The 13,285-nt window shown below is 39.0% G+C and overlaps 2 protein-coding genes across 2 annotated transcripts; one reads left to right on the top strand and one right to left on the bottom strand.

The window, feature by feature from the left end:
* The first annotated feature begins 133 nt into the window (after window positions 1–133).
* LOC115627180 (NFX1-type zinc finger-containing protein 1) lies at window positions 134–3,573 on the top strand. Its single transcript, XM_030522781.1, has 7 exons — window positions 134–303; window positions 371–981; window positions 1,043–1,498; window positions 1,554–1,721; window positions 1,781–2,806; window positions 2,939–3,082; window positions 3,143–3,573. The coding sequence occupies exons 1-7, from the start codon at window positions 162–164 to the stop codon at window positions 3,431–3,433; spliced, it is 2,838 nt and encodes a 945-aa protein (XP_030378641.1). The 5' UTR covers window positions 134–161; the 3' UTR covers window positions 3,434–3,573.
* Window positions 3,574–7,851: 4,278 nt separating this feature from the next.
* LOC115627339 (transmembrane protein 198) lies at window positions 7,852–11,381 on the bottom strand. The gene is made up of 5 exons (XM_030522984.1): window positions 11,257–11,381; window positions 9,953–10,318; window positions 9,702–9,866; window positions 9,298–9,624; window positions 7,852–8,068 (listed from the first exon to the last, which is right to left on the bottom strand). Exons 1-5 carry the CDS (start codon window positions 11,335–11,337, stop codon window positions 7,883–7,885), a joined length of 1,125 nt encoding a protein of 374 aa, XP_030378844.1. The 5' UTR covers window positions 11,338–11,381; the 3' UTR covers window positions 7,852–7,882.
* Window positions 11,382–13,285: the final 1,904 nt, after the last annotated feature.

Raw genomic sequence — 13,285 nt, 5'->3', positions numbered from 1 at the left:
GCTTAACAAACTGAAATGTAATTAATATTAAAATAATCGCTATCGAAATCTTCCCTTAAATCTGCTTAATACCGATACCGATTGGAGGGTATTATTTGTTTACGTACGTTCCTTGTGTGGCTTTTCGTTTTGTTATTTTTTGCAGCGCAAGAAGTAAAACTATGTCAGACTCGGAGGATGATTGGTTTAACAAGGACGAAGATGAAATTGTACAAGGTTTGCAGAAGCAAGTCCAAGTCAAACATAATGACGAAACCTTAAATGTGGATAAGGAGGAGCACATTAAATGCAGCAATATTATAAGTAAGTGTTGTTGTTTCTTAAATTCAGGAGCTTTTTGAAAATCATAAACTAATTAAAATCCGAGCAGATCAGGACTATCTGAATCAACTAAACTTAAGTGCAAGTGCCGTCGACGCCGTTCAAAAAAAGGCCGGTCGTTTTACAGCAAGAGAGTTCGAAAAAGCTTTAAAACTATCCCCACTAGACATGTTTCTTTACTTTATGGCAGAGGACCGCAACATTTTTGCCGATCAGATAGCCACTAATGATTCCCAGAAGCGAGTTATGCAGTATCTAGATATTCTATCGGTACTCGGCAAATTGGAGTTAGCAGGCTTCGATGGTCAGATACTGTCGTCGATAGCCACGCAGGTGCCGTTACTGGAGCAGCTAAAACGCTTTTCAGTAAGAATGTTTGCGCCCAGTCAAAAAGGCGGCTGGGATGCTGAATCGGAGCTGATGATGCGGAACATGAAATGGCTGTTGGTGCGGGCTCACAAGTGTGGGCTTTTAACTAGCCAGGGCTACGAATTTTTGGGCTTGTTGAAAACAATGTTGACGCAATGTCGGTTGCCACAAATTCTAGAACATCCCTTGTGCATCGAACTGGCGCAGGAATTTAAAGCATGCGACATTGTGCCTGGTAAACAACCAGAGGGCTGCGCCGCATTACCAATCCATGTTAGAGCAAAGGATGAGGTGAGCTTAGCTATACGAATCAGTTGTAATTGAAATTTAAATATACCATGCATTTCGAAAGATATATCCTACTCGGGAAGACCTTTTGCGATCCGAAGCTGAGGATGTTGTCAATGCCACTGGACCTGTCCAATCAGGCGACGTTATAGGTTATATAAGAAAACAACGTTTGCTTTTACAAGAAGATTTTTTCCTCCCGCTGCGGGATTTGGTTAGAATGATACGTTCCGGAACAGAAGAAAATTTGAGCGAGTTGCAGAATCAGGGTCTGATGTGCAGAGATACACAGATATTTCTAAACCCTGATTTTGCAAATGCGCAGCGTCGTGGTCTAATTTTCGTAGACTTTTTCAGCAAGAAGCGCCAATCCAATAAACGACTGAATAAATTAAAACTCCATTTTGTGGAGAACCTAAAAACAGGTGCCTTGCTCTGCTTTACGAGTACCAACGAGTTGGAGAATCTTATTTTGGCCACAGTCACATACACAGAACCGGCTATTCTTCGGGAAGGTTACGTAAGTTCATGCAAACTGAAATTTCGCATTAACTTCATTGAATTTATCTTCATAGGTTGGCGTGGAAATTGTAAACCAATACAACATCGGCCATATCTACAACAAGCCCCTTATAATGTTCCAAGCGCCGGCATTTTTTGAACCTTATCAACGGGTGTTTAGTTACCTGAGTACATGCAGCATTGAAAACTTTCCAATGTCTCGCTATATAGTAGATGGACAGGCAAGTAAAAGAGTTTTTGGATTGTTTGTACCTTTCCTAATTCTTGGTCTCTATTCTAGTTGAAAACAAATCCGCCAGCATACTTCAAGTCTAACGCTATGTACACAAATAATGGATCCGCATTCACACCAAGTCGTCTGCCCAATGATATGCCCCTCAATGGGAAACAGCGTGTCGCTTTTGCCGATGCGCTCTCCAACGAATTTTGTCTCATACAGGGGCCGCCAGGCACTGGCAAAACGCTTCTGTCAGTCGAGATAGTGAAAACCCTGATAGAGAATGCAAAGCAGATCGACTCCGGACCTATAATTGTATTGGCTTATACCAACGATTCACTGGACAAGTTCCTATTGAAAATCTCGCAATATACGCATAAGATCTTGCGCTTCGGCAGCAAGACCCGGCAGCCACAAATAGCCAAATTCAATGTATTCAACAATGTCGATATAGGACTTGTGCCGCCACGCCTGAAAAGCGTTTGGTGGATGGTCAGCAATGAATATAAGGAAAGCTTCCAGCGATTGCAGGAGCTACAAAAGGACTTTGACGGCAGTGAGGAAGCATATCAGGAAATTGTTGCCTCTCAGCAGAAATTGAAATTAGTGGCCGAGAAACTAAATACCGTTCAAGTCATCTTCCAGTTCTATGAGGCCAAAGATACAGCGCTCATTGCCATGACCACCACTTGTGCTGCCCGGTTGAATTTCCTTTTTCGTTTCCTTAAAAGCAAAATAGTCGTCTTTGAAGAAGCGGCTGAAATACAGGAATCACATGTAGTCGCCTGTTTAACGCAATATACGGAGCATGTCATCATGATTGGAGACCATAAGCAGCTGCAACCCTACACGGGCAGTCAGGCAAATCATGGCTTAAATGTTTCTCTGTTTGAGCGTCTCATTCTCGCAGGATTCCCTGTAACCGTCCTCAATGTACAGTACCGAATGCGCAGCTGCATTGCGTCTCTGCTGGTTCCCACATTTTACGATGAACTGGTCTGTGATGACACAGTTCTTGAATATGAAAACGTCCGCATGATGTCCAAGAATCTGTATTTTGTTACTCACAATGAGTCGGAAATGCACCTGGTAAGGCATATTACCTGCAACCTACTTCTACCTAGCCTACTTCTACATTATCAGGGCAAATATTAATAGCATAATAATGTCTATGATTTGTTGATAATCGTAATCTATGGTTTCTGATTTTTATATTTGCAGTTGGACATGTCTTTTAGGAACAACTACGAAGCAAGCCAATTGATTTCACTGGCGTCGCACCTAATCAGCGGGGGCAAGTATAAAAGCAGCGACATTGTAATCCTGACACCCTACAACGCTCAAGTGGACTACATAAAGAGTCTGGTGAGTAGCCAGACATCATGCTAGCAGAGATCGATAAATAAACATATACATTTTTTGTAGCTGCCCAAATCGATGGCTGTTGCAGTGCAAAGCGTCGACAGTTTTCAGGGATTGGAGGCTAACATTGTCTTGCTTTCGTTGGTGCGAAGCAATAACTCTGGAGTTATTGGATTCTTGCGTCAGCCCAATCGTGTTTGTGTCGCGTTGTCCCGGGCTCGTTGGGCTCTCTATATAATTGGCGACATGGAGTCACTGAAGAGGGGAAGTAAAAATCTATGGACTGTTATTGAGAAGAAATTGTTGTCGTTCGAGTGCATTGGTGATGAATTCCCACTTATTGAAGTTGCCTAACTTGTCGTTACTTAAAGTATAACTCGTTGGCTCCTAACTCTGGCAAAGGCTATGAGCCTTCTAATCAGCCAGTATTGAAAACAAAACCAAAAATGGTCAAAGTGATGTTCAATTCTAATTTTATCTTAAGAAGGACTAGATTAAGACTTTTTGAACTAACTTTTTTAAAACAATAAAAGGTTGTTGAATTTAGTAAAATCTTTTTCCATCGCAATATTCTAATATGCGGCTATTCTAGTCCAGTCTTCTTTAGTTCTCGGGCTGAATGTTTGCCCCTGATATGGATTGGATCGTAATATCGAAATTTGTAATAGTTTCCAAATTACGTATCTTGGTTCCAATGTACATATTCCTATGGGTTGATTTGTATTTCCATTAGCAAATATAGCTTTGAAACTCTCGGTTACTGGTTTAAAAATCTGCTGACATTATCCATTTATTCACTTGCATTATTTATTTTTTATATTTAATAATTGTTCTTAGGCTTGTATAATATTATCATTAGCTCAATGCGATTGTTAGCCTTTGAATTTATGCCTGTATATATATATATATTTTATATATAGATTTTTAAACATTTGCACTACTTTAGTATGCATTTAATTTATCTTAATTATTACATTTATGCTTAATAATTTAAGATTTAAGTTATTTTTATTGAATTATCAAACCCTTGTTTCACAAAAGGTCCTCTTTGCTTCGACAAGCTGTTCTGAATAGTGTGTATCTGGTGTGTGTGTGTGTAGTAGTGATAGTATCTGGAGTATATGCTAGTATTTCTGGTAGATTATAGGCCGAAGCTGCGGATAGTAAAAACTCACACGTCAAATTCGACAGTAGTGCCCTATTACAATAGGATGGGATATATTCTAAATAATGTGATATGTGAAAGGAAATCAAAACACTTTGAGAATTTGCCAGCAACAATATTGTTTGGCATTTTCATGTCTTCTTAAACTTTAAATTTTATTTCCTGATCTGATAAAAATCTTTTCTCAACAAAGCTCTGCATATTAATAATTATGAAAAATAGATAAATAATCAGGTGTTAGCTTAAACAAATATATTATTGTTGATGTAATAATAAATTAAAACTATAAGAATCGTTTATAAATAGCCTCTCCTAACTACTAATATAACATTTTTAAATAAATATCTTGAAATCATATTTTGGACACTGCAAGGCGGATAAGCACATATAGTATATCAGTGAAAATACTTCCATTTCGCTGATACCAACTTTTATCTCATTATTTCGAGACACAATCTCTTTCCATTGAGCTAGACTTTCGGGCTGGGAAACAAGAACATATCAACTAATAATGCAGGATAATGAAGGATGATTTCCAATTGGCTATGCCGATCTGCGATTATCAACATACCTATTAGGAAATAGAAGGCTTTCTTGGGCCTTCACCTTACTCTTTATCGAATACGAGAATGGTTGAGCAAACAATTGAAATTAAAAAAAAGAAGCTTTAGTTCTTTGTGATGAATGTTTCTGGGAATTATGTCAGATTAGAATTACATACATACATGGTTTAAATCAAAGGAGTAGTAGTTCCAGCACTTTTCCAAACTTCAACCGAATGTTTATATATGTATGTATGCATGTGTGTCTGCGTGTGTGTGTGTTTTTATATATAATTATTTTATTTTCGCTTTCATGTGCATTTAACGCTTGAGTTCATTGAATTCATTGGAATTTGTACTGCAATTTGCATGGGCCGTCGATTTTGCCATATAATTATCGAACAATATATTATTTGCTAGGCTTACTTATGTATGTATGTATGCATGTATATGATGTATACACACACACACATGCAAACATACATACAAATATGTATATAATGTATGCATGCATCTGTATGCACTTCTATGTGTAAGTAGCTTGGAAATAAAATGAGTGGCGACCTTGGCCACCACCCCCCGCCCCACCTATAGAATCGTAGATCCTAGCCCCATCTGCAATTGATAATACTTGCATGTGTATAAGTATGTGAGTACCGCTCTGCACGGGAATTTCTTCATAGTTTCCCCTTCTCTAATTTGGCTTAATACGTAGCTAGTTGGCATAGCTCTATGTACAGATTGGTAGTACGGATTAAAAATGCATAGCCACCATACGGTTATGGGGCTTATAAATACTCTCTAGTATTCTGGACAATTAGCTATTAGTATATCTGTGTATGTAGTATTCTGTAAGCTTATTGGCTATACTTGTATGATTTATTGTACTTAATAGGTATGTATGTATGTATGTTGTATATATACTCGTACACTTAATTTACTTGATCGAAGGAAACATCAGTTATTGAGACACAATACATAATCTATATCTATACCTTACGCGAACCGACAATATTATCGCTAATTAACTAATCAATACTCAGTTAGAGTGACTCGTAACGCCCCGACGGCATATGTATGTATGTAAGTGTATGTATATTTCTCTGGGGATGGCAAAACGAATGGAATCGGATATGGATTGTGTCCATTATAATTTCAGATATTGGAGTGACTATACAGTATAAGTTTCTAACGATAATGCGTATGTTTATAACACAGATAATTAAATTAGTAATCATATAAACACATGTCCACACATACATATGTACCATATGTATGTGTGTATGTTGTAATGAAATATCCTGAATCTCAGGAGCTTAAATATGATCTTTATCTTCCATTTTTAGGTTAGTTGGCTAGTGCCAGTGTGTGCGTGTGTCTTAGTTCTTAAAGCCAAACGTAAATAAAATATGTATGTATGTATATTATTTGAAGTCCAACAATTAAACAAATCTTTGCTATTTGATTCCGTAGAGCTCACTCCCCATCACAATCTGTATTTGTCATCGATATAATCACGGCTCGAATAAATATATATATTTATATATATTTGTTTGTATATTTACTTGTATGTACGTGTTTAGAGGAATTTAGAGTTGAAGTCAACTTAATACTTGTAGGGCGTTTCGCAGGTGTCTCGAAGAATTGGTGAAAATTTGGAACCTCCTTACTACTTTCACAAAGCAAAGTACTATAACTTCTAATGAAATATATATACTATATATATATATATTGAAAGAAATTGGGCTTTTTCGAAAATATTTGTCATTGGCTTTTTTATACAACGCACTCATGCGTCTTTATAATGGTACTGAGAGTCCAGCTACTAATTGAGAATTTGTACGCAATTCTCATTCTTTTAATTTGCATTTCCAAAGTCTGTCGAAATTGACAAAAAACTACATACAAGTATATAACGTTTCTTGTAGTTTAAAGTTAGTTAGTTTCTTGTAGTTTTAAGAGATATACCACCAGATTTTGCATTTTTACTTGTATCATCGACTTTCTATTGGTGTAGAAAATATATTGGATCAATCAAAAACTGTGCGGGTTAATTGGCAACTCATCGAATTGTATCGGAATCTCGGGCCATATCTAACATAAAATAAACATAAACATAAAATTTTCACCAACTCCTCGGACACTCTTCTGTTAGTTAATAAGAAAAAACTTTTCTAATCTAGGAGTATATATATATGCATTTATATATATATTGGTTATACTGGCTGCATGGTTCCTCTTCTTTAGTAACGTTAGGTGTAGTGTAGAGACGAACAAAACTATCGGAGTTAAGTACCACAAACAGATTTAGACTTAGTCAGCATAGTAATCGTATCTTAAAAACTCTATAATTACGCATATTGTGTATTGTGTGCATGTCTCAACTATATGCCTATAATTATGTATGTATATGTATATACTACTACTTCATTTATATCGCATGTCCTGAATCTGCTTGCTCATTTGCGAGTGCGAATATGGCGAGTGAAACGCGACATTTTTCAAATATCAACGCTTTTTCTGTTTCGTTTTGTTTGCTTTAGAATTTAGTTTTCCGTTTCTCTATTTTTACAAAATTAAATGCACAACACGTAACGCGTTAAATGAAATACTCTGTTCATGATTAAAACCGATTTCCGAAACCAACCAAGCCAATCCCAATATTCCAAATGCTTGGCAAGAATTCGTATCATAAGTTGATATTTAAAGCTTCCCTCAAATGGATCCACCAGCACATGGAGTGTTTCCCTTTCCCCAAATGGTCTGCGACGACGATCCCGATCCCGATTCCTATACTCAGCCCCACTCCATTTAACTGCCTGTTTGCTGTTCCTCTTTAATTTAGTCGCTTTCATTCCCTTCCCCTTCTCCCACCTAATGGTGGCACTTTGTGCCATCTACCTCTGATTCTAATTTTGAATCTTATTCTGCTTCTCAATATAGATCTGTGTCTATGAGTTATCCCTTTTTGTGCTCCATAGCTACATGCAACCGTTTTAGCCAACTGCCTCTCTTTCGAGCTGTAAACCCCCCGACCCATTGCCAACTCTGTTTCCCCCCTTACGGATATAGTTACATGTAACTATTGCTTGTTTGTTATCCAATGTCACGGACAATTTCGATCTTGTCGCACAGCTCTGAGTCTGGGTCGTGTATGGTTGTGAAGTGTGTGCGATCGCTCCGGAAAGTGTTCCGCTCATTGGAGCTCGTCTTGATGGAGCGCTCCGACGGCGTCTCTGTACCGCTCAGCTGTATGCGCTTCTGGAGCGCCGATACAAAATTCTGCGGAGAAAGCAAGCGTGTGAAGAACATATATTTAGAATTTTAGACAAATGTAGAATCGTAGAATTCGACATGAAGATTGGTCGAACTCACAAATAGCTGGATAGTCTATTTAAGTGGAATGTAAACGTTTTTGTAATTTATAGAGTCTAAATTCGACTTCAGTTCAAAAACTTCATTTCAATTTCCTCCTCTTTAAACACAATAACTTTTTGTTCTCAAATAAAAAAGACTAACCTATAAAATAGAACATAAGTGAGAATACCGCGTATCCAAACATTTCTCCGCTTCAGCCATTCAACCAATCGCTCCTATGACACAGCTATATGATTTTACAAATTTTTTTTTTATAAAATTTTACGCACTATAGGAAATTTAGAAATGCAAAACTTACTCCTAGTTACGATTTTAAAATAAACAACAAAGTTTTTGGTGCAAAGATTGGTTTTTCATGGCAGCTAGACGATATAGTGAAACAATTTTGAAGAAACTTCCGAATATTGTGAGTCACTACAAGTCCTATAAGGAGCAAATTTGGTTAAGACGGACGGACAAACATGTATATACTCTATATCGAGTCGTCCCGTCATGCTGATCATATAGATATGTGCCTTATCGTGTTATATGGTCTGCAAGGCTAGAGTTTCTAGTCTCTTTACCCTTCTCATACGAAATAGCTGGACGCTTACCTTAGCTGTACTTTTTAAAATTATATTTGGAATATCTGCATACACGTTGAGGTTCTATATTTGAGTCCTAATTTAGAACTGGAATTATAGGAATCATCGGAGTGAGATTGTATACTTGATTAAAATCCTGACTGATTCCAGTTCTTATAATATTGTTAGCTAGCGCTATAGAAACTTTACGAAATAATTGGAAATTGGACTAATTAGTTAAGCAGAATATTCTAAAATAAGAATAGTTCTGGTATAATGGAATTATCGGAACACGAATTTAGATTCCATATTGAAGTCCTAACCCTAAATCGCTCAAGGTCGAATCATTTTAATGATAGAAGCTTTTCGGAAGTTTAATCGTAACTAAAAGCGAAACGTTTACTCTGAAATAGGCCTGAAATAATGGAACTGTCGAGTTGCGAACTGAGAAATTCTTTTTCCGAGGCCTGATTTAGATTGCCCCAAATTCGATGGGACTCAACAAATCTTTGGCATTGCACAGATTATATATATTAAGGCATTGTTGCTATTGGAAAGTATGGAACGCACCTGTGAAATAATATCGCCGCGGGCCGTGCGGACCTGGTACAGATATCGGAACTTTCTCTGTCTGGCCTCCTCACGAGTCTCACGGGTGCGCGACTGGGCCCGCCGCATTGGCACGTGAGCATTGGCCGCTGTCTGCTGCTGGCTCTGTGGCAGATGATGGGCATGATGCTGGTGGTGTCGCATATAGACACGCTTGCGATGATCCACCCGCCAGGCGGTGATGAAGCACTGCACCATTATGCTAATAACGATGACCACGGGCCAGGCGGCGATCAGCAGGCCGCCGTAGCATGGCGGGGGTGCGGGCAGCGGCTTCATGTTCAGTATCTGTAGCGATGGTGGCATGCGGATTTATGAATTAAGCTGCTGTCTATGTCCATGGCTACAAAGAGATTGCTACTCACCCAGTTAATTGTTTCCAGCCCATGCATATAGAAGTCGATGGCGCTTATGATCATGGCAGTGCCAACGATGCTGGACGCCAATATAGTCACATATTTAACGCAGCAGAGCGTCAGCACCGAGCAGATGACGGCACCACCCACAACAGCAACGTAAATCTCGCGGTACTATTCGAAGCAGGGAGAGAGAGAGAGAGAGAGACAAAATCATTAGTGATGTAAGAATCGTCGACCCCGAATTGGGTTGAACTCACTCCGAACTCATTATCCGGCATTGTGGCGACACAAACGGCCATAGCGGCACCAGAGAGTAGAGCACCTGCGAAGGCGCTTATCAGTACGGATGCCACAGGATATGTGGAGCCCAGGACTGCGCCCAATAGACCCGCCACAATGGCCAGCGCCGAATCCGCTGGTTTGCCCAGCAGTGTTATCTGAAAGTCCTGCAGTATAAATATGCCATTTGCTCCGACAAGTAGACCGCTGAGAAAGCCCACGGCCCTCAGACAGCGATATCCTAGCAGGGCGTAGACAATGCCAAACACTGCAATAATCGCCCACAGCAGTGCAGCCAGAGCATCCGGAGCAGTCGGCGCGCATGTCGGATTCTCTAATATGCCCTAAAAATTGTAAATCAAATATTTAAAATATTACCAGTTCAGTCATATGTATAAATTCTTCAAAATGTGGTACATTTATCTTTTTTAATAAGAGTAGTTAATCCAATAGAGACGCTTTAAAAGCACATCATGTTATTACAATTGTTTTTGAAAAATGGAAAAATCTGCGACCCAAATGAGGTGCGTTGCTCCACCTGCCTTATAAAGGAGGACAGCTCTCTCTACGAGGACTGCATTATTTGCATAGAGTTTAAGAGCTCTTGACGAAGATGCTGCCATTTACTCCAGAATAGGGCTTTATTATCCTTGCAGCTTCCCCGCAGAGCTTGCATTCTTCATTCGCAGACAGATTCTAAGACACCGCTATGCGTATGAGGTCAGATGAAAGCTTAAGGCTGCTTTTTTGGAAATTCTCTAAACAAACTGTAGCCGCGAAGTATGCAACAATTTCTTGTTGTTGATGAAAGTGTGACGTATATGGTGTTCTAAATTGGTGACCCCGACTGTACTTGCTGCTCGCTTGCACATACAAGTATGTACGCATGCATGTGTTTGTGTTTTTGCATTTTTGCGTGTAATTCGATCAAGGACCACTTTAGGGTGGCTGCCCCCCATATGTTGGCGTACATATGTGATGTGTAAGCATGTATGTATGTATGTATGAGTATGTAGGTAGCCCTGACACGTTCGCACCCATTGCGGATGTGGCACATCCCCCTCTTAAGCATAATAAATATTTAAAATAAAAAAAAGTGACTCAATTCTCTTGGCTGGCTGCTTGCTGTTGACATACAAAGTACAAATGTAAATGGGTATGCATGTACTATATACATATGTACATATATGTTTATGTATGTATGTGCATTACAATGTGGCTTTAAAATTACATGAGTGGAGAGATGAGGGAGAGATGAGAGAAAGTGGTTTGGAAGACGCACCTTAATCAGGAAGGGCCAATCCACCTGTATGATATCCTTGGCATCGTCATGTCCATCATAGGCCACATCATAGTTGTCCATTGTGTGTACTGCGGTGCTTTCCACGCCTGCTGGCGCAACCCCACTCGCTCCCGCGGCCCCTCCGCCGCCAACTACCGCACTGCCTCTCATTGTGTTTGTGCTCTGTGGCGCATCGATGGGCGTGTGGAGGAAAAATCGTCGAGGAAGGCGTGACAGTTATTTTTTTTTTTGTATTTTTTTCTTTTTTCTCTTAATTGTTTATGCAATTGGATGGCTGTCGCTGTTTGTGTGCATCATGTTTGTTGTTCTTTTCATTTCACTATTTATTGTTTTGCACTCTCATTCCTATGCTGGCACGCACACACACACACACACACACATACACACACACCACCGCACATGGCAGACAGAGGCACAGCCTCTGCAGGTACTCTGGTACTTCTTCGTTTGTATGTCAACGTCAACGCTTCTGCTGCAGCTTAAAATGGGGCGGAGTTGTTTCGCATGTCCTGCACACTAGAAGGAGCCTTGCCATACACACGCACTCACACACACTGACATAGACACAGACGCACACACACGTCCTAGTAGTGGCTTTGTCGCAATCGAATTATTGTAGTTAAACCGTCACTGGACTGCAGTTAATATCTACACGTATATGTAATTTTATTTATTTATTTATTTCCTGTCTCCTTCCTGTGTGTTAGCAGGACCAGGCATTTTATTGTGTACACATATTTCGATAATGGCAGTCACAATCGGGGCCAAGACAAACTGGCTTGTGGTACAACAGAGCCACGCGCACTCCCTAACTAAAGGCGCGCGCTTTTGCGAGAGCGAGCTTACGCAGGATGCGACAGAAACAAAAAACGGACCGACCGACCGCCGACACCTGGGCGCGCGCATAACTATTTAACTCAGAAGCTGCAGTAACAGAGAGCGGTATGAGAGAGCGTTGCGAGTTCAACCCCAAAGCAAGGGGCGAGTAAAGAGCTTTAAGCCTAGCATGTAAAAAAGCTTCTCATTACTGTAAGCTTACATTTAAAGTTGGCGTCAAAAATCAAGTATTTATGAAGTAAGTTTAATATTTATTAATGCCGCAAAATAACAGTTACTTATATACTTATAAATGTATAAGCCCCCCTCCATTTGCAATTGCATATGGTGCCATAGTTGTGGGCCGCGAATTACACAATAATTAAAAAACTTGGATCAAAAAATAAAAATGTACAATACTTATTTGCTAAGAACAAGACTTTCTTTAATTTTGAAAATGTTGGGTAATACTAATCATTAGTACTAAAAATTAAAAATAAAATTCAATTTGTTCGTTTTGCTTATAATACTTTTATTTTAAACAAGATAGAACGCTACCGTCGAGCAAACCCGACAGTAATACCCTGCACTCTCCACAAAAAAGCAAAATAAAAAAAAAACATTGAAAAAAATGTAATTAATTTATTAATTAAAATTAAATGTTTGATTGAATAATGCACGATGCATTTAAAAAATAACTTATGTATATGATTAATGAAAAAACTTCAACAAATCCAACTCAGATCCATTTTAAGGCGAAATATTGCTTCTTAATAATGAACGTGTGGTCGATTTTATATGGTAAACTTTTTTGCCTGTCCACATGCTAAATGAGTGGGTGAGGCAAAAACGTTCGTTTTAGAAATATTTACATACTTGTACATAAGTGTTGCTTTGCATGAATTTTTTTTTTTAATTTGTACCCAAAGGACAAATGGTGTATTAGCTTAGTGCGATATTTGTATGTAACACAAAGTATATATATTCTAGATCTTATGATAAGACGAGTCGATTTAACCATGTTTGCCGTCCAAGAGCTTAATTAACCCAAATTGGTATTCAGGTTCCTCTAAGCTTAGGCAAAACAAGTTAATGTTTTTTTCTTCTGATGTACGGCCTCACTCGCCCGCTGCTAGTGATTTTCTATAGCTTCCAAAATTCATGGAAATGACAATTATCTCCTGTTGGTGCA

This window comes from Scaptodrosophila lebanonensis, unplaced genomic scaffold (genome assembly GCF_003285725.1).
Source record: "Scaptodrosophila lebanonensis strain 11010-0011.00,11010-0021.00 unplaced genomic scaffold, SlebRS2 tig00000092-arrow-pilon, whole genome shotgun sequence".
Lineage (NCBI taxonomy): Eukaryota > Metazoa > Arthropoda > Insecta > Diptera > Drosophilidae > Scaptodrosophila > Scaptodrosophila lebanonensis.
Note: the sequence above shows the minus strand (reverse complement) of the source record. Positions and strands in the feature narration are given on the sequence as shown.

Excerpts from the sequence above, each read along its gene's own strand:
- LOC115627180 (XM_030522781.1), top strand. The coding sequence starts at position 162 with ATGTCAGACTCGGAGGATGATTGGTTTAACAAGGACGAAGATGAAATT. Across the intron at positions 304-370 it reads TAAATGCAGCAATATTATAA|ATCAGGACTATCTGAATCAA; the intron begins GTAAGTGTTGTT and ends AAATCCGAGCAG. Across the intron at positions 982-1,042 it reads ATGTTAGAGCAAAGGATGAG|ATATATCCTACTCGGGAAGA; the intron begins GTGAGCTTAGCT and ends GCATTTCGAAAG.
- LOC115627339 (XM_030522984.1), bottom strand. The coding sequence starts at position 11,337 with ATGGACAACTATGATGTGGCCTATGATGGACATGACGATGCCAAGGAT. Across the intron at positions 10,319-11,256 it reads ATTGGCCCTTCCTGATTAAG|GGCATATTAGAGAATCCGAC; the intron begins GTGCGTCTTCCA and ends TACAATTTTTAG. Across the intron at positions 9,625-9,701 it reads GGCTGGAAACAATTAACTGG|ATACTGAACATGAAGCCGCT; the intron begins GTGAGTAGCAAT and ends CCATCGCTACAG.